Source organism: Bidens hawaiensis, unplaced genomic scaffold (assembly GCF_021521415.1).
Source record: "Bidens hawaiensis isolate Kalapana, Puna unplaced genomic scaffold, B.hawaiensis_p1.1 tig00006862_1, whole genome shotgun sequence".
Classification (NCBI taxonomy): Eukaryota; Viridiplantae; Streptophyta; class Magnoliopsida; order Asterales; family Asteraceae; genus Bidens; species Bidens hawaiensis.
The window spans coordinates 957,131-978,682 of NW_027491468.1; the positions used below are offsets into that span (position 1 = coordinate 957,131).

At 32.4% G+C, this 21,552-nt stretch overlaps 1 protein-coding gene across 1 annotated transcript; it reads left to right on the forward strand.

Moving 5' to 3' along the window:
* Positions 1–18,659: 18,659 nt before the first annotated feature.
* LOC143633699 (uncharacterized) lies at positions 18,660–21,271 on the forward strand. The gene is made up of 4 exons (XM_077101950.1): positions 18,660–19,096; positions 19,795–20,244; positions 20,343–20,652; positions 20,983–21,271. The coding sequence occupies exons 1-4, from the start codon at positions 18,695–18,697 to the stop codon at positions 21,117–21,119; spliced, it is 1,299 nt and encodes a 432-aa protein (XP_076958065.1). The 5' UTR covers positions 18,660–18,694; the 3' UTR covers positions 21,120–21,271.
* The last annotated feature ends 281 nt before the right edge of the window (positions 21,272–21,552 follow it).

Sequence of the window (21,552 nt, forward strand, 5' to 3'; positions counted from 1 at the left end):
AGAGAAAAATGAGATGTTTGTAAAATTGAAGTAAATGATATATATATATATAGAAAAAAATTATTTTTGTTTTAATCAAACGGTCATATAACCATTAGTTTGAAGGAGGGCCCACCACACACCTCCTTTACCGCTCATCCTCCCAAAATTTCCACCCCAACCCCCCTTCTCTTTGTTGCATGCCGTTTACCGCCCCTCGGTGGTGTTCCCTTCAACATCGCCCCTACGGCGCCCCCCAAAACCGCCTATTGCGAGCAGCCTAGTTGACTAACTATGTCGCTAACCGAAACCCCATTTAGTTATATTAGCCATGACATATATTAAATATATTATAACCTCAAGAAATGAGTTTGAATCTTTTACCAATAAATTTTAATTATAAAATTAGGGAAAGAAAGATGTTGATAGATGTAGCTAAGAAAATTTAAAAGATACGTTTGGAGTTTACTAAAATTAGGGACATGGGTTGCTATGGACATATTAAACACTTTTATTTTTTTTAAGTTTCTATAATAAGGCAAATCAATCAAAAACATGTTCAAGAGAACGAAATCTAATTATACAAAATTGTTATTGTTATTTTACCCGGTCTATTTAACACTTGTGACGAATATTTCTAGATCTGTAACTATCGACAACCATCATTGCATCACCCCACTAACCACATTCCTCTAGCGGTGTAAATAAATTGAGCCATTCATGAGGTGCTTGAAATTGACTTTCCTAAAAATCAAATTAAATAGATCTTAAAGGAGCTCAAATCTAAATTAACTTATTTAATAAATAAGTTCGAGCTTCTATATAGACGTGGTCACTCAAGAGTCTAAAAGAGCATATAACTTAAATAAACAGAATAGTTTATATTTAGTATAATAAATAGTTTATATTTAGTATAATAAATACAGAACTACATAATAAATGCAATTATACTTATATAAACAATAACTAATATATATAAAACTTTATATATAAAGTTATAATCATAAATATGTAAAACTAGTTATATAACAATATAAATAAAATAGCAATAATAACTAATAAATGACTCGAGCTCCGAAATAAAGTAGAGCTTGAAAAGTTTTTCACGACCTTAACTCATGCTTTATATATAGTGTTCGAAATAAGCCTATCTTGATCACAAACTCGTCTCAACTTGTTTACATACCTCCCCCCTCCCCCCTTCTTATTTTTGTGCTTTTACATCATATACACATATAATTGTTGGCATTTTAGTCACTATGGACAAACTTGGGTAGATTGTTTTGAATATTTATATGTATGGTGATTGTTTAGAAATTTAAAAATCAGTTTCTTATCATCTGTTAATTTTTCTAATAAAAGGAAAGAATATACTTTTATACGTGGCTATATGGTATGGTTTAAAGCACTTTAAATAAGGTAGAACGGCGTAGGTTGTGTTGTTTTTTATTTTATTCATGTTAACGTTTGGCAAAGTAACATGGCATGTGCAACATATACATCATTGATAGCCTGGACGAGTAGACGACAACTTCCTTTTGTATACGTGGCACTCACACTCACCAGCCCCTTTCTATTATTTTGAGTGCCGTCTCATTTAGACTGTTTAGTTGAGCTTATGTATCGACGCTAAAGAACATATCATTTAATATTAAACAACTAATTAACTATACTATTACAGTATTGTCTCCTAATGATATCACCGCATTCAATAAAATATATTCGGTAATAAATAAATTGGCTGATCACATGTGTACTAATTAACGACAAATTCCCACTTAAGACAACATATGCTCGTTATTATTTTAAGTGTGCCAAACTAGCTAATTGATTTTAAGTGTGCTAAACTAATTAATGGTCTTGAAGAATGAACATATTCCATGTCGATTGCACCTCTAGGGCTGTAAATTGTAATAGGAGCATACGGAACAATGATGACCAATTTAGATATATATGATTTTTAAAGGGTTTGTAAATATAGGGTTATGATATAATAAAACTCACTTCAATTCTTTATAAACTCATTCTCAATCCACTACAAGAAATCTAAATTTTAGCGGTGACACAATTAACGACGATTTGGAGGATAGCGACGAATACCGAGGACATTGTCGCTAATGGTCGCCGCTAATTGCGTCTCCGCTAAAACTCACTATCTGTGTGAAATTAAGAAGTAAATTCTTGGCCCTTGAAAAGATCAAAATCCAATGGCTAAGACCAACCATTTCACATCTCATCTTTATAACCTTATCTTCTTCATTTACACTTTTCATCCTTCACTCTTCACCTTTACAACTTTATCCACCTTCAAACCAAGTTGAAATCTTCCAACCACATCGAACATCATCTTCTTCCGCTGCCGCTTTCAGTGGCAGATCTAGACAGAAATCTCATGAGTAACGTTCAAATTTATTTTTACCATATTTCATACAACGTAAATTTAAACGAAACTTTTAACCATAGTTTATATAATAACCGGTTATTTTTACCTTATCTCATGTAATAATTTTTTAACATGGTGTTGGACCAATATCATCATTTTTTTTGGAATTTCCGTTCAAAAAGATTGCTAATAAGACTTTTTCGTTTCATCTTCCAAGTTCCCTAATTTTAAAAGAAATAAAACATAAACCTCAAAACCTCAAATCTCTAATCAATTCCAATTTACATTATCCAGATATTCAATAAAACATAATTATCATTCAAATATTCAATTGCCCATAAACAAAACCCAAATTAACAATTTATATAAACAAATTAACAATTATAATTTATATAAAAGTAGAAGAATACCTAAACTAAACAAGTAGAAGTCGAACCATGGAAGAGAGACTGAGGCCACCCCGGCCATTGGCCACTCGGCTACGGCGTGGAGTTCTGGTGATTGAAGGAGGGCAGCAAGGGTTCGGGATAACGTAGGGTGAACAGTGGCTAAATGAAACTTTGTTATGTTGAATGTATATATACAACCTAAACCAAGTGTACAAGCATCAGGGAACAACAGACGATGGTTTTATTTGATTTAGGCTTTAATTTGGTTGAACTTTAAACTTTGGTTGGGCTTTAGTTGGTTTTAGCTTTTAATTGGTTGAGTTTTAAACAAATAGGGGTAACGTTATGTTTTTTCAGGGGTAGTGTGATACGAAAACCAACCGGAAAATTATTTTTTTCACTACTGACGAAAAGTTGAGGGGTAGTGGAGGCTACCCCCTGGTTACATGCTAAGTCCGCCATTGCCCGCCTTCATCCGCCTCCGGCGTCATGTATGATCGATGTCGATGTCGCAGGGGGCAAGTAAGGTGTCGAATCCACATGTAATTAGTGAAAATGCAAGTCATGGTCATGTTTTATTGATTAATCAACTAGGGTGGACATACGATGTTAAGCGGTTTGAAAATTGATTTGGATGTAAAACAGTTTGAGAAAAGTAACCAAAATCCCGGTTTCAGGTTGTGAAGCAACTAGACTAATTGATTAACTTATTTGGAAAACTTGTTTGATTACATATATAATCAAAGGACTAGATATTTGACCTTACAGATTGACAGAAGTTAATCCGAACAATTGGTTTGGATGAATAATAAGCTAATTGATTACCAGTTTTAGGGTTTGATAAATGTAACTCATTTAATGGCTAAAGAAAAACAGGTCAATGACTCAAGGAAATTAATCCTAAAATTTGATGACCACAAATCAATAAACTGATAAAATCACAAAACATTTGATTATGAAAAACTGTTGAATGCATAAACAAACATAAAAGATTGCTTAATCGAATGTTAATCAACTCTAGTTCTAATGTAAAGATTCAAAATACCAAATATTCTTGCTTACAAACACAACCCTATTTCCGGAGATGGTCACGAACGATTTAACCTTGCATCTTATCTTGAATAGCTTCGTTGATTGTTAAAAGGATGATAACATGGATGATTATGATGATTGGAAGGTGTTATGATGGTGTGTGACGGCTCCCAAATCACCTAAGGATGATAGAATATGAAGGATAATCGATTTAGGGTTTATCCTGGCTTAAATATGAAAGAAAAACAAGAAAAATCGGATTTCCCGTCAGGCCAGGCCAGGCCGTAAGCTACGGCGTGGTCACCGTAGGATACGGTTGAAAGCTTCTGCCTTAATGTAACTTTTATTCCATTTTCATTCTCGTCTCGTCTAGAAACCCAAAATTCGTATATTATGGGTTCCATAACTCATTTTCTAGCCCCGGATATGCACGGTTTACTTTAAATGCGTACGGATCACTTCTAAACTCCCCCGATTGCTTCCTTTTTTCCCATAACTCAATTTCTTGCCATCCTAAGTGCTCCAAATTAGTTCATTTAAGCTCCAAGAACATGTAAACATAAAACCACTCAAAGTACTCATTTTTGAAACATCTAGACAAGTAAAACACACAATACTAAACACGTGATTTCAACCACACATCAATGTACCTCTGCTGAAGCTCCACCACCATCTAAGGCCCAAACCGTTAAACCTCCACCACCGTCGACGACGTCAACAACCTTCTTGAAGATTTGAGACCGTCATCATCAACCCCATCTTGGATATGCTTCACACCGGCACCGTCAACAATTTTCTTGAATTTTTGACACCGTCATTGTCAACAACCTACATGAAGCTCTAAGACCTACAAGATCCGAGACTATCAAGACCTTCAAGATAGAAACGCCGTCAAGATCTGCAACAAGCACCATCGTCACCATCAAGTCATCGTTAACCACGACTGAAATTTTATGTAAATTATGTAGAAATCTTGTAAATTAACTAATTTAAGTAGAAATGAAACGTGTAGTGTTGTCATTTTGATAAAGTTTAATTTGCTGAATAATCGTGTTTGTGTTTGTTGTGTTTGAAAATGAGGAAATCTGTCTAGGGCAAATTTTTCGGTAGAGACTCCAGAAACCCAATAGCGGCGGCGACTTGAGCTTCAGCGCGACAAAATGGCAGCGACAATCGGTGGTACTAGAGTCGCCGCCGGTAAAAGTCAAATTTCTTGTAGTGACCACATGCATTTAATTAAAGTTTAAATCATATAGTCCACAAATTAATTAGTTAATAAAAAAAAGTAAAAGTAAAGTTACATTTTCTATTTTCTGAAAAATATGTTTAAAAGTTAAAACAAATTGTAAAAAAAAATGAAATAATTTTTTAAAATTTTTTTTGATATTTTGTATTAAATGTAACATATATTACATATGTAAGAAAAATAATGTCACATGAAGTTTTCACTTTCTCAACTACTATTCATGTCATGCAGATGTATACATATAAATTTCTCATAAAAATAGAATATTACAATGCTAACCAATTCATTTGTAAGTATATATATATATATATATATATATATATATATATATATATATATATATATATATATACTAGTTTTTATCCCCAGTATTACGGGGGTTGTTTTATCTTATTTGTTTATAATATTTATTTATTTTTTGAATTTTTTTGTTTTTTATTGTATTAAAGTTAATAATATACTTATGGTTTGATGGTAAATTGTTTCATAAAGAAATGAGATGTTATAACCCGGTTTAAAAGCTATATGGGTTTGATGAGACCTAAAACCCGTTTATTTTTTTACTATAAAATTGGTTTTTTAATTATAAATAATATATAACTTTTTTTAAATAAATCAGAAATTAATTTTGGGTATATCCCTACTTTATAGGATTTTTAAATCAAATATTTGGTGAGATTAGTTTTTAATTTAATGAGTTGTTATAAACCGTTTAAGAAATATTTGGGTTTGATAAGACTCATACCCGTGAATTTGGGTCAAATGCATGAGAAGCCTCCATTTAAAAATCAAGCAAATCCGGTGATTCCAAAAAAAGGGGGAGCGACCACATCGCGACACCTAGGATTTTTGGGTTTTCGTTTATATATATATATATATATATATATATATATATATATATATATATATATATATATATATATATATATTCTCTCCATTCATGTGATACTATTTTCTATTTCTATTTCCTGATAAATATGTTTAAAAGTTAAAACAAATTGTAAAAAAAATGAAATAATTTTTTAAAATTTTTTTATGTTTTATATTAAATGTAACATATATCACATATGTAAAAAAAATAATGTCACATGAAGTTTTCACTAACTTTCTCAACTAGTATTCATGTCATGTATATGTTTACATATAAATTTCTCATAAAATTAGAATATTATAATGATAACCAATTCATTTGTAAGTAAATCTTTATATATATATATTAGTTTTTATCCCCATATTACGGGAGTTGTTTTATCTTATTTGTTTATAATATTTATTTAATTTTTGAATTTTTATGTTTTTTGTTGTATAAAAGTTAATAATATACTTATAGTTTGATGGTAAATTGTTTCATAAATAAATGAGATGTTATAATCCGGTTTAAAAGCTATACGGGTTTGATGAAACCTAACCCCGTTTATTTTTTACTATAAAATTGGTTTTTTAATTATAAATAATATATAACTTTTTTTTAAATAAATCAGATATTAATTTTGGGTATATCCCTACTTTATAGGAATTTTAAATCAAATATTTGATGAGATTAGTTTTTAATTTAATAAGATGTTATAACCCGTCTAAGAAATATTTGGGTTTGATAAGATTCATACCCGTGAATTTGGGTCAAATGCATGAGAAGCCTCCGTTTAAAAATCAAGCAAATCCGGTGACTCCAAAAAAAGGGAGAGTGACCACATCGCGACACCTAGGATTTTTGGGTTTTCGTTTATATATATATATATATTCTCTCCATTCATGTGATATTAGAAATATTTTAATCTTTTCTATATTGAACCATTGTAAAAGCTGTGTAGTTTTAATATATATTTTTTTTAATCACCAACAAATATATAATGGATAGGTACTCTATACCGGAGGACCGAATGGCAAAAGACCATCGTCAATTGGCCCAACCAGTCGTATGGAGTTTTTAAACGCCTCCAAGTTATCTCCAGTTACAGCGAAAATTCACTCGCACGAAAATCCACTGATGATAAAATCCGAATGTTTTCAGAATTAAACTAAAAATCATAAAAATATCAGTATTTTTTCATTGAACCACCAATGTACCTCAAAAGTATTAGAAGTGAAAGTTGTTCTTGGTTTCCGTTAAAAAGAAACCCTCATGTTGCCTATGGAAATTAAGGACACCATGACACTGTAGTTTTAAAATGATAATTTTATTGATTTATTTATTTCCTAGGTTATACCATTCCTATGTTTTACATTTCGGGGTGAATGTTGGACACCATCACACCACCTGCGTCTATCAAGATGTCCGGTAACCATGACTTTCTTTTTTTTTTGAACGGAAAATTAGGATCACTCACGGATCACTGGAGTATCATCGTGTCACCAGCAGAACCACGCGATCATATCCATCTCCACTAGGCAATAATGCCTAACCACCAATTCAGGAGGAAACCCAATAAATCTTGGGAAAACCCTCTTGTGGGATTCAAACCCAGGACCTTATGGTCCCTAAGCCTTATTCCACCACCAAGATGCCACTAGGCTATAAAGCCATGGACAAAATATAAAAAAAACATAGGAATGGCAGAACAAAAAAAAACTTTGATAATTGTCTCCATCTTCATTATAATCAAACATCTACGTATACTAAACACAAAAAAACAGGAAAAAAAAAACAAAAAGAAACAAAGCTGGTGGAGCTCTGCTAGAATATACTGGTATGTTTGGCAAAACTAGCTGGTAGCTGTAGCTGGAAGCTGTTAGCTGGTGGCTGGAAGCTGCTAGCTGGAAGCTGTAGCTGGTAGTTTTTAGATTTATTTTGATGTTTGGCAGAGTAGCTGGTGTTTTTAATAAATGTATAAAATTACTAAAATGGGCATAAATATAAACAAAAATAGTAACTGTATTTATTTTGGAATGTTATTTAAGTAAATTAACATACTAAAAGCTTGCAGCTCTTTCTAAACGCTACTAGTAGAAGCTTTAAGCTTTAAGTTTTTTCTCATGACCTAAAAGCTTCAAGCTCCTTGAACCAAACAAGACTTTTAATTGAGTAAGAGCTTTTTCATAAAAGCTTGAAGCTCCTAAAAGCTCCTAAAAGCTTCATGCCAAACATACCCACTGTATAACATAAAAATTATCTTTATTGATAGTGTTAATCTTGAAACAGGTCATCAATAAAGTTAAAACATGTCGCTTAGACCATATGTAGTCATAATGTCCAACCCTTGGGCATTATGCGCAATGTGACGTCCAGTCATAGTTTTGGTTTTTTGAACAAAGAGGATGTAATCATAACTCTTCACCTCTGAGCATCATGCGTCACGTGGTGCTCAGTCACTTTTTTTAAAAAAAAATTATAATTCTTTAAATAATTAAATATAAATTCAAAAAACTACATTAAAATAAAAATAATACATTAAATTTAAAAATGAAAACTACACTAAAATAAAAAAAAATAAATTAAATTAAAAAAATTACAATAATAATAATACGACTAAATGTTGTATTTTTCCAAAATTTTCGTTTGCCGAATTGCATTTAGAGATTGGACTCCCGGGTCGTCTTCGGATAACTCGTTTGTTAAAACCTCGATGTCGTGGTCCAATTCCTTCCTTTTAAGTACTTCGACGATGTCCAAATTTACTTGAAGACGTTGAGCTCCAAGTTCTTGTATACTTTTGAGTCGAATATTCATTTATTTGAAATGACTTTCCATTTCGGCATTCGAACCCATTGACGAAAACGACGCGACCCCTTTTCCTCTTCCCTTGCTTCTTCTACCCGGCGGTCGAGGGATCTCGGCAACATCCACATCGGGATTCCAGTCTTCATTATCGCTTAAGTTGAAGTTTCGAGCATCGGAACTTGGCGTTTATGGATCAACCGAAGACGATGTCTTAGACCTTTTGTTAGGCCTAAAACTTTGGGTGCTGGCGGGCTTAACAGGGGCCCCCTTAGGGTGAAACCTCAGTCGGTTTTTCCAACAGTTAAAGTAAGTGAAGTTCCCCGACTTCTGTTGATACTCTACCAACGCCATTTCCATGATTTTCGCGTCAGAAACACTGCTACCCCACGTTTGAGTCATCCGAGAGTGAATAGTATGGTAAGCCATGCATTTGGAGTTTATGTCGGTCCATTTCAACATTACCGAATCTTTTTCCCGACGCGATTCCCCGCTAAGTTCATGGAACAAATCTTTAATATTGTTCGAAAATACGCCCAATGCTTGAAAGTTCGCTAAAAAAATAAAATTATTAAAAGTTCAATGTTTATTCTAAGAAATTAAAAAAAAAACATATATTTTTAAAAAATTTACCACACTCGGGATCTTCCGATATCACGCACCATGCCCGAGCAAGTAGTTCACAATCGTCGGGTTTCCACGGTATAGTTGTCTTTTTAGTATGAGGTTCGCTGGGGGGTTTCTTTACGTGTTTTTTCCCACGTCCGCCTCCACGTTGGCTCGAACCGCCGTGAGTCTCCGGGACGGGTTGTGGCTCCGGATTGATTTGTGTCTCCGGCACCGTCTTATCGTCGGGTTGGGAACCAAAACCGGCCATCATATTAGTGGTTGGGTTTTGGAAACCGGGCACCATATTTGGATTAGGGACTCCGGAACCTAGATATTGTACGTACCCGGCCATTTGTGCGTCGAACGGATACGAGGTTTGAGGGGTCGGGATTGTTTGAGTCAGGATTGCAGATGGGTTCGATTGTGGATTATTTGGGTCGAGATTGTTTGCGTTGCCTTTGTCTGACGTATTGACCTAAACCGAGAATTTGGTTGTTGAACGGAAACATATTGGTCGGTGATCGAAAATATATATTTGATTGTGTTTTATTGAGAATGAGTGGATGAATTGTGTATAAAAATGAAGTTTGAGTTTGTTTTATAGGAGAATTGTTTGAGTTTGAGTTAAAATAAATAAAAAGTAAATTTTTTATTTAATCAAATAATCAAAATTAACGGTAACTTTTAAAAAAAACGGTGCCCATCAAGCGTTGTAAACAAAACGCCAATACAAAAAACCAAACCCAAAACGCTGGAAGGGGCGGTGTGCCCCCAACGTTATCGGCCAAAACGCCACTACACTGCCACCACTATGGGTGTTCTTAGAAAGAAAGTGAAAACTAAAAGGTGTTTAGTAAAAGAGTTTAAATTTATTAAATGTTTCTTTAGTGAGGCAAGATTATTAAAGTTTATATAGTATCTTATAATATGTTTTCTTGCTTATGCAAGATGTGTGTTAAGCATAGACAGAGGGTTTGGGGTTATTGTTTGGATGCGTCAATAATTATAATAACTAGTTATGTACCCGTCGTGTTGCGGCGATGCATTAACGTGCATTCGGTCGGTAAACCCTGAGTGTTGGAGCGGCGAGTTGGGTCGGTATTAGTTACATTCGTTACGGTTTTGGAATAGAAGAAAAAATGAAACTCATATAACTTACGATATCATTTTTAAAAACGTTTCGCCGGTAAAATTTGGGCGTCGCAGTGGCTAGTCGACGCGGCTTCAGTTGATTTCGGTTACATTTGTTTCGGTGCCATAACTAAAACAAAAAAGCAACAAAAGAATTCGGTTAGTATCGTTTAAGTTTGTACATCACCAACACTTAATCAAAAACTATAACTTTGCAAAGGCTTAGACTATCAGAATACATACACCTTAAATAAAAATGATATGAATGTGGTCATGCATTAAAACCAAAAAAATAAAGTTAATTTTTAAAGCACGAACGTCGCAATGACGAATCAACGTGAATTCAATCGGTATAAGTTAGGCTCATTACATATACGAAAACTAAACCTTAAAATTTTTTTGTTAAATTATCATATTTAAAACATGGTTAAAGAACTGAAAAAAATTAAACTAATAAAGCAATTAATACATTTAAAACATGGTTAAAAAAATAAAAAGAAAAGAACTAATAAAACAATCAATACATATAAAACATAGAAGAATAACAAGAACAAAAACTTGCTGAATACATATAAAACATAGAAGAATAACAAGAACAAAAACTTGCTGGCAGCAAGGATCGAACCTACACATACGGAACTGAATACAACATCCTCAACCATTAAACAAAACTAACATATTGATTAAACTTTGAAATTTATTCTATAAAAGGTCAAAGTGAATGTCTTAAAAAGCATCTTAAAAAGCATTTGTGGCACTGACAATCTGATTTTAATCTATATAGATAATATATAGCGGTGACAAAAAAAATTTCGTGTTTGTGTCCGTGTTCTTGGACCTAATTTCTAACATTGTTGATAGAATGCATAGTCTAGCGCCACATTCCCAACAAAAAAAGGGGCTATATATAGCGGTGACAACTAAAGACCAAAGCGTAAAAAAAATACCTCTAATATGTTCATAGTTTTATATATAGTCACTGCTACTGCCACTTCACTAAAGACCAAAGCGCCGCCACTAATGTGTAACGTCTCGCCGCTAAAGGGTCTCGCTAAGAGACTCCCGCATTCTCGCTAAAGACTTTGCCTGAAAGTTTTCTGGAGATGGATTTCCACATTTCTAACGCAACGAAACACGCTTAATTTGCACAACGTTTGTTATTAATCAAACTAAACTTGAAAATGAAACAACACATGCTTAATATCTCAATAAAATTTGTCGTTCATTACATGATTTTTACAAACACGAGTGGTTGAAGCTTTAAACTAACACTACATAATTACATGAATTCCAGATTTTTGAAAACACGAGTTGTCGGCCAGAGCTTGAAAACACAGTGGGCTGGATCTGTGGTGGAGCTTGAAATAGAGTGGTCTTGACAATGGCAGGCCAATGTTCTTGATGGAAGAAAATTGTGATGGTTAAAGGAATGAAAAAACTAATTGGGATGATGTTTGAGGAAGATGATGTTAAAATGGGGCATGTTTGTTTGAATAGGAGAAAAAGAATTGGGAGAGATATGAGCCTTGTGGCCATTAGCGGCGACAATGAGTGGTAGCGGCGACTTTATCTTTGTTGTCGTTAATACTCGTGTTCACTAAAAATGACACTGCTAATAGTCAATTTTTTTTAGTGATTTTACTTGTCAAATATTCCACCAAACAGGTTTCATCATTAGACAATAGCTTTGTATATAGATGCCCCTCTATATTTGATACTAGCTTGAGACCCGTATACTACACGAGTAATTGATAAAAAAATAATGTTTAATAATTAAACGAAATACAAATAAATAAATAAACTTAACATGCATATTAATAGACAACCGTTGTAGAGTAGTGTTTAACACAATTTAGATATTTATTCATTTATTTTCATCATTCAAATTAGTATTTAATTTATTAACCATCCCTCATGTTTTGCCTTGTATGAGGTTTGACTTTTCCAGTGGAGACTCAATTTCGAATCCCACTTGTGTCACTTTAGGGTGGATATTGGCAATGAATAATTTGAGCTAGGCCTTATGCAAATATTGTCAGTTCAAACCCTGAGCCCACCCGGGTTTTCGTCCTACCGTGTGTTATGCTAGAGAGTTTTGCTCTTTTGATGGCACGACTGTCAAGTGGCAGTCGGGGGTATGGTTTCACCGGGGAACATCCAAGCGAAACTCTGAAGCAAGTGTGACCACGGTTAGGACAACATATTATGGTCAGAGAGGGGGGCGTCGGACTCTCTAAATTTGGATTGTGCGGTAGCCTAAGTAAAAGAGAGTCATCGTTCTAAATAGTAAAAAATAAAATATAAATATAAATAAATATAAAAATAAAAATAAAAAATTTATGTTATTAACAACTAACTTGGTCTAGTGACAAAGATACATATCTTACAACCAAATGGTTGTGGGTTCTAGTTTCACTTGAGACACGAGGTGAAAAAGTAGTTGTTCAAAAAAAGGTAATTTTATTAATTAACCAATAAATGGTAATGAAGGATTTTAGAGACTTAGGGGTTGTTTGGCAAGTGCTGAACCATTAAGTGCTGAATGATTAAGAGGTCTGATTGATTAAGAGACTCTGAACCAGTAAGTGCTGAACTAGTAAGCATTGTTTGGTTCAACATCTTAATGACTATGCAAAATGACTAATTTACCCCTCTAAGTTATTTCGTGTTGAATGACATATATTCGTTTAGTCATGATCATAATAACTTTACAGAATGACCGAACTTTCATTATAACCAACCAAATACATTTTTAAACAAACTTTCATTATAACCAACCAAAATAAGAATGATTTTGTTGTATGGCTAGACATTTGAATGAATGTGTAGAATAACTATTTTACCCATCTGAACTATTTTGTGCTGAATGAAATCTATATGTCTAGTCAGAGCTCCTAACAACATATTTTAGAAAATTTTGACATGACTCGTTTGTATAAAAGGTAATCCTTACGAAGAACGAAACCTGTTTAATAACCAATAGTTCACAACATACGGCTGATTCAATAACACATGAGGCCCATAACTAATTACTTGAAGAAACTACGAAATATACTTCATAGCATGTTTATATCTTAAACTTGACTAAATAGACATAACACTTTCTATGAAAAAAAAATATCATAATTCTCAACTTCGTTGACTCGTTCCGAAGACTTGATCATCTCCAACCTCGCGTACCATAACTTTACGTAAAGCCGCCTTGTTAGTTCACTTGACTCGGTCACTTTAATAAAACCACTACACTAGCTTTACCTATAAATCAATAACAATATGCCTATTTAAATCAAGATCCCATTTTGATTATTAATTACAGATCCAAGCACCCGTTAATTCTAAAAAATTAACCAGAACCACACGCATTCCAATGGTAGATATTGAATTACAACACTCTAGTGATGAGCTCGGTACCGGAAGCAATAATTTGGTAAAATGCCGACACCACCGATACCAAAACCTCAAAAAGTTGGTACCGAATTGGTAACATCAGTACCCGTTTCGTTACGTTACCGGGTATCGTTTGCTCATCCCTACAACACTCTACAAATCATAGTTATGCTATCGATTCAATCTAGCGATGACTCAAATCCTCAATAATCAACATTGTATTAATCTTCTAACCACTTGACTAATTAATAACTATAAACCACAAAAATGACACAGTGCTTGACTATTATGAATCCAGGTAATAATAAGTGGACATAATAACTCTAAAATCCATATTGATTATTACAACAGTAGATCGAAACAATAGAACCATTACAACAAAAGATTTATATGCAGATCCTATTTTTGTGATTGCTGGAAACTTACAATGACTCAATTACTCAATTCTCCGATGTACGCACGAGAGCCAGCGGCAGTGACTCGCCGGAGATAGAAGGCCGGCGGTGAGAGGCGACGGTCCTACGGTGAGAGGTGGTGGGGACCTGCGACGGTAAGAAGTTGTGGTTATTAGGGTGAATGCGTTGTTGATATGTGGTAGAGCTGTAGAAGGAATGCCTTGTGTTGAGGGTAAAAGGGTCCTCTTTTTCATTCAGATTCCCTCCAAAGCTGAACCATTAAGAGCTCCATTCAGCAATTCAGATGTGGACTTCGTGATAAAACAAACAATCTGAATCTAACCGATTCAGACCTTTGTCTCTGAATGATGCCATTCAGACTTAAAACAAAAAGCCCCTTAGTTGGTTTTAAATTGCGATGATTAATATGGAAGTGACAAGTGGCAAAACATTGTAGTGTTTTATTAGAGAGTATAGATGTTGAGCGAATGTTTAATTTTGTTGAATACATATCATCCTTAATGTCCAAAATTCTTATTGTTTTGAATATTTTCAATTTAATTAAAGCTATTTGGTTTTGTCTTTGAATTTTAAGTAACAATAATGTAACCAAGATAATGTGCAATGTTTTGCATCCAGTTCATCAAGTCTTCATGAGACTTGACTGAAGTAAGTTAAATTTTTAAGTTATAAAAGGGGTAATGTAACATTTAAGGGCTGTTTGACAATCTTATACTGAATCAATATGAGGTCTGACTGATTAAAAAGTAGTCTCATAATCATTTAATGTCTCTAAAACTTAATCATTAAGAGGCTTCATGAATCATTAAAAGGTGCAACCAAACACACTCTACAGTCTACATCTCACTGATTCAACGGTAGCTTCTTATTCAGAGCCTCTTGATGATTTAAGAAGATAAAATACGATCATAGTTGTGACTATTATACCTGATCGGAAGAAACTGCTAATGTTCATATAAGAAATGCATCATCTTGTGCTAATACCAAAAAAAAAAAAGAAAAAGGAAAAAAAAATGAAGTATGAAAACTTGAAAGATATCAAAAGAGAGGGAGTTAACGTGAAAGCCAATAATTTCTTTTTTCAAAAGTATATTATCAAATAAGTTTAAGGAGTCTTTAGTAGTTTAGTTATATCAAGTAGCTTTAAGACCGTTTTTCTTATCGTATTAAATAATTTTCCAGTAATTATAAAGATATCATTTATTAGTGGCATATCGTATTAATTTTCCAGTAATTTTCCAGTAATCTGTTATTATAAGTATTTTGAAAATTAACAGGAAATTAACTAAAAGCACACACACTTATATATAATTAAATACAATATAAATAGAAAATAAATAAATTATAAACATAAACAACAATAATAATTAGCAGTCAGTATGATATTTTTCCCTTTACATTCGGGATTTTCAGTGCTCAATATTTTTTTTGCGTCAAGTTTTGAGTCAGATGAATAAAATGGATTATAACTATTATATATTATAATTATTCCTTGTTATTTAACTTTATTTAAGGTTTTATATTTAAAAATATTAACTGGGTTGAACATATTTTATTGACTCACTCTATGAATGTCTTTATGTGTGTGTGTTTTCATTTTATATATATGTGTCATTGTTGTTTATAATGTTAGTAATGTTTACAATTTTTTTAAGTTTTTATGTTTTATATATATATATAAGGGATGGTTCAAGAGAGAAATAAAATTACTACGAGAAATGAATATGGACCACTAGTTTTATTTTAGGTTTTAAAAGCATCAAGATTAATTAAGAAACTATAAATGCATCTCTCTCTTCAATTACTATATCTATTAAATTAATATAACTAATCAAATTACAATAATTGAAAAATATTAAGAATTCATTTATTTTCTATCCAACTTTTTATCCTACACAATTACAATTTATTCATACGTTAAAATTTCTTTCTATCTAAATTTATTCCAACTCAATATATAAATATCCATCAACACGTAGTTACATTGTGATAAATAATATAAAAAACTATTTTACATGTTTTAACATTAAATATTAACAAAAAAAAATACAACATACACAAAAATATATAGCCCACACTTGTTTTGAGAATAAGAAAACATATAACATACACACAAAATTCATCATCAATAAAATACACACGCACACGAAAACATATAACCTACAAATGAAAACTTTATCCTGCACAAATACAATTTATTCATACATTAAAAAAATTTTCTATTTAAAACCAATTTCTTCCAACTCAACTTATCAATATCTATCAACACGTAGTTACATTGTGATGAATAATACAAAAACCTATCTTACATATGTTTGCATTAAATGTGAAATATACAACCTACACAATAACATATAACCCACACTTGTTCTAAGAATAAGAAAACATAACCTACACACGTGTAGGATATGTGTATATTTGTGTAGTTTATATAATTGTTGATGTCGAATTTAATATGTAAGTTGTATGTTTTTTTGTATATTGTACGTTTTTATTGCTCAAAACAAGTGTATGTTATATAATTTTGTGTAAGTTGTATATTTATTGTTTATATTTAATGGACACATTTGTATGACATTTTTTTTATTATTTATAAAAACTAAATTAGTGTTTTTATCTTTTTAATTATTTTAGTTAAATTACGTAGATATATTTATTAGAGAGAGATTTATTATGGTTATATTAGTTGTATTAATTGGAGAGATAATTTGCATTTATTGTTGCATTTATATCTTTTTCATTTATATTTAAACTTTTAAAATCTGAAATAAAACTAGTGGCTCGTATTCATTTATCGCATTTCGCGCAGTAATTGCATTTCTTTCATTAACCTTAAACCTATACATATATATATATAAAAGAGTTCAAATAAAAAACAATTGTTTTGTGAGAAGTGTGAGAAGAGCTTTAAAATAAAACAAACCATCTAAATATGACACTATACCATGTAAACAGAAAACAATACAATTATTTAAAAACTACCAATCTCAACCACTAAATCATAGATCCAAGGGCCTAGATTTATTCTTATTCTTCTCACAAAAATATTGTTTTTTACATTAACCCTATATATATTTGCTACTAAAATATTTAATTTTTTTTTGTTATGTTGAGTTCTTAAAACTCAAATTGGTTCTCAAAAGAAGTCAATTATATATATATATATATATATATATATATATATATATATCACTACTAAAAATCAATTAATTTTTTCATAATTAATGAGTTTGAATATTTTTTAAACATGGTATTTAGTTCACCAATAAAAAAATGAGTTTGATCGTCAATACAGTTGTACAGTACTATGAATTGTATATAAAATCAGAGAAAAACATGGACAAATCCTATGGACACTATGTGGCTTCGCCACCTGTAATTATACCAAAAATCATTATATTCTTTTTTCTTGTTTAATTAAATAATACTTTTTATACCTTTATCATTATTGTTTTTTTCTTTCATCTACTCACAAAAATTTCAACAAATATTAAAATATAAATAGAGGCAAACAAAGTTTCTCCAAATTTACAAAAAATCATTACTTTTCTCTCTACACTCTATAATTTACACATAGAACCTCACCTTATAATTTACAAACTCTTCTCACATAAATATAGATGATAAGTTAAGAATGCTCTAATGGGTAACTATAATAACATAATTACCACATACATACCAATTAACCTTATAAGTGGCACATGTACACCAACGATTGTGGTTTGTCATCTGAGAATGAGACAAAAACTAGGCAGATTATTTTAATATAAAAGGTAATATCTTAAAATTAAAACTAAATCTCTTTTAAATCGATTCAAAATCAGAATCAAGTAATCAAATCCGGTCATTATTAGTTCACTGCTAAAAGTGCAATATTTCATAAACTCGAGGGTCCCTCTACAAAAATCCCTTCTATAAATACTCCTTTGTCTTTGTTATCAAACAAAGAATCGTCATCATCATCATCATCATCATCATCATTATCATCATCATCATCGTACTCAGTATATCCCACCAATAGCAAAGCTATGGTAGGGTCTGAGGAGGGTAAGATGTAGGCAGCCTTACCTCTACCCCATAGGGATAGAGAGGCTGCTTCCGGTGAGACCCCCGGCTCGATAGTAGTTTTGCATCAAGCCTTGGACATAAGGCACATAGCACTCAATCATCGGGACACCGGCTGATCGGTGCATGTACCCTTATCTTTCAGCTATCAACGCCACTACATGATGCCTGATTAACCGTCCGTCACTTTTAACGTTATTTTCACGAGATTAGTAAAATAACGTCAAAATTAGTGCAATTTCACTTTTGCCCACCCGAGGGTTCACACATATATACATCATATGTGCGCACCGCAAGCAGGGCTAAAACAAAGAATCGTTATATATATATATATATATATATATATATATATATATATATATATATATATTCCCTCATTACTGCACCATTCATCCACCGGCCATGGACGCCGAGAAAACATCTCTCATACCAAAGAGAAATAACATATCGCGCACGAAGTCTAGCACTTACGACGAGTTACATAGTTTCAGGTCATGGCTCAGGTGGATGTGTGTTGATCAATCTACCAATTGGTCATGTTGTGTATCTTGGCTGGTGTTTATTGTTTTTACAATTGTTATCCCCATTTTCTCGCATTTCTACCTCGCGTGTAGCAATTGTGATAATCGACACGCGAGGCCTTATGATAGCCATGTTCAGTTGTCTCTTAGCGTCATTGCGACACTTTCGTTTCTTTGTCTGTCCCGATTTATAAGTGTTTATGGACTTCGAAGGTTCTTGTTCTTTGATAAGTTGTGTAATGAAAGTGATACGGTTCGACAAGGTTACACGGAACAACTTGATGTAAGTCCTCTTTTTCTCCTAATTTATCTTTTAATGTTGTTTCTTATGGGTCTATTTTTTCTATTTTTATATTTGGTTGTTTAGAGCTAAAATGCGTTTACAGCTGTTTTCTGAAAAATAAAAAGGTTGAAAGTTTGTTATTTGAACCAGCTTTCTTAAAAAAAATTATTTTCCTTTTTCATTTTAATCTAATATTCTATTTAACCCATAATTTGATTTTTTTTTTCTCTAATAATATTAATTTGTGTAACAGATTTTATAATCTAAATATATAATTTTGTTAAGCTTTTCTATTTCCTTTCCTTATATTTTGACATAAGTTTTATTAAAATCGGGTTGTATTAAAGATCTCTTAAAATTTACAAGACTAAAAGATATTTTCTTTTTGCCGTTCCAAAAATTTTTAAGCCGTTCCAAAAAAAAGATATATTTTTTTATACTATAACTTGGTTTTCAATAAAAATATATCAAAATGTTCAGGATAAAAAGCTAACCAACACTGTATATTTAGGTTTAATAAAGGTAACATGCATAAGCTATTAGACATAAGTCAAAGTCCGCTACTCTAAATAACGGATTGCCTAGAAAAAAAAAACACGTTTCACAAAATTACATATAAACGCTTTTCAGTCTAAACCAGCTAAAAAAAATTCTGACACACATGTCTAACCAGATTAATTTTTTGTATACATATTCAGAGTTCGCTTAAAATTCTCTTCATATTCGTTGCACCATGTTTTACCGCTGAGGCTGCGTACAAGATCTGGTGGTACACTTCTGGTGCGACGGCTATTCCATTTCTAGGCAATGCAATTGTTAGCGATGCGGTTGCATGCACCTTGGAGCTTGTATCTTGGCTCTACAGAACCGTGGTGTTCTTCCTTGTTTGTGTCTTGTTTCGTCTAATTTGTCATCTCCAAATCCTCCGTCTCCAAGATTTTGCTCAAGTGTTCCACGAGGACTCTGACGTTGAGTCTGTATTAAAAGAACACCTTAGGATCCGAAGGCATCTACGCATCATCAGCCACAGATATCGCGTATTCATAATGTGGGCCCTCATCATTGTCACAGTCAGTCAATTCACATCGCTTCTAGACACCACCCGGTCCAATGCTGACCTTAGCATCTTCAAAACCGGTGAACTAGCAGTAAGTGATCATGATCAAATATTATGATATTAAAATCAGTAGTTTCATGTATTTTATTTAACTGATTTGATGTTGTTTGTGTTATAATTAATATACAGTTGATTTCTGTGAGTTTGCTTGCTGGGATAATGATATTGCTAAGGAGTGCAACTAGGATCACACATAAGGCTCAAGGTGTGACATGTTTGGCTGCAAAGTGGCATGTGTGTGCAACCATTGAGTCATTTGACACACCAGATTTTGACACAGAAACCCCACCCGTGGGTGTAGTTTTGCCTAACCAAGTGTTTAGCGATGGATCGTCGTCTGATAATGATGATGCTGCCAGCGAAGATGAACTGGATAGCACTAAACTCATACCTGCGTATGCTCGCAGTACCATTTCGTTCCAGAAAAGGCAAGCCTTAGGTAAGTCCAATATTCACATTCATCTAACACAACATTTATGAATGGGGAAATCACTATAAGATACATTTGACCAGTCAACATTTTTACAAAATAAACACTCACTTCTAAAGTTTGTGAAATGAACATGTATTCTTTAGGTGAAACAGTTGTACCTTAGTGGAAAACTCATAATATATGTTTATTTAAGAAACTTCAAAACTAAGTATGTTTATTTTATAAAAGTTACAAGTCAAATGTTTTTTTTGATGATTTTTCCATACGAATTATGAATATATAACACAATTTTATTGACCCAAAATTTATTATATTTATTTTTTGAATTTGTTGTAGTAACGTATTTTGAGAACAACCGAGCGGGGATAACGGTGTTCGGATTTATGCTAGATAGGACCACATTGCACACTATAGTGATGATAGAAATGTCATTGGTGTTGTGGCTGCTTGGAAAGACTGTTGGCATCTCTTAAAGCCACCAATATCCCTTCATTGTTGAATCCTTTCTAGAGTAGAAATTAAGAAGTTTGTGAGAAGGGATAGAGAGCATGTATTTATCATCTATATTATTTATAATTTTTTTTATTTTTTTTTCCATTTATATGTCATCTACATTGATTGTTCATTTATAATAAATATATTATTCTTAATTATTGTATACCTTTAACCATCTTTGCATCACATGGTGTTGTCTTTTTTAAGTTTTTAGGCTGTCTTTCACTCTATTTAAAATACAAAGGTATGCTGAGTTGTCATGCTGAGAAAACACGCATTTAACAATTAGATCTTATAAAACATCAAAGAACCTTTCCTAGTGTTGATTAGAGACCATGTGTTGTGATTCATTGTATGATTTATAATCTAATGATACTCACATGGGAACTAAAAGCTTCTTTTATGTGTTGT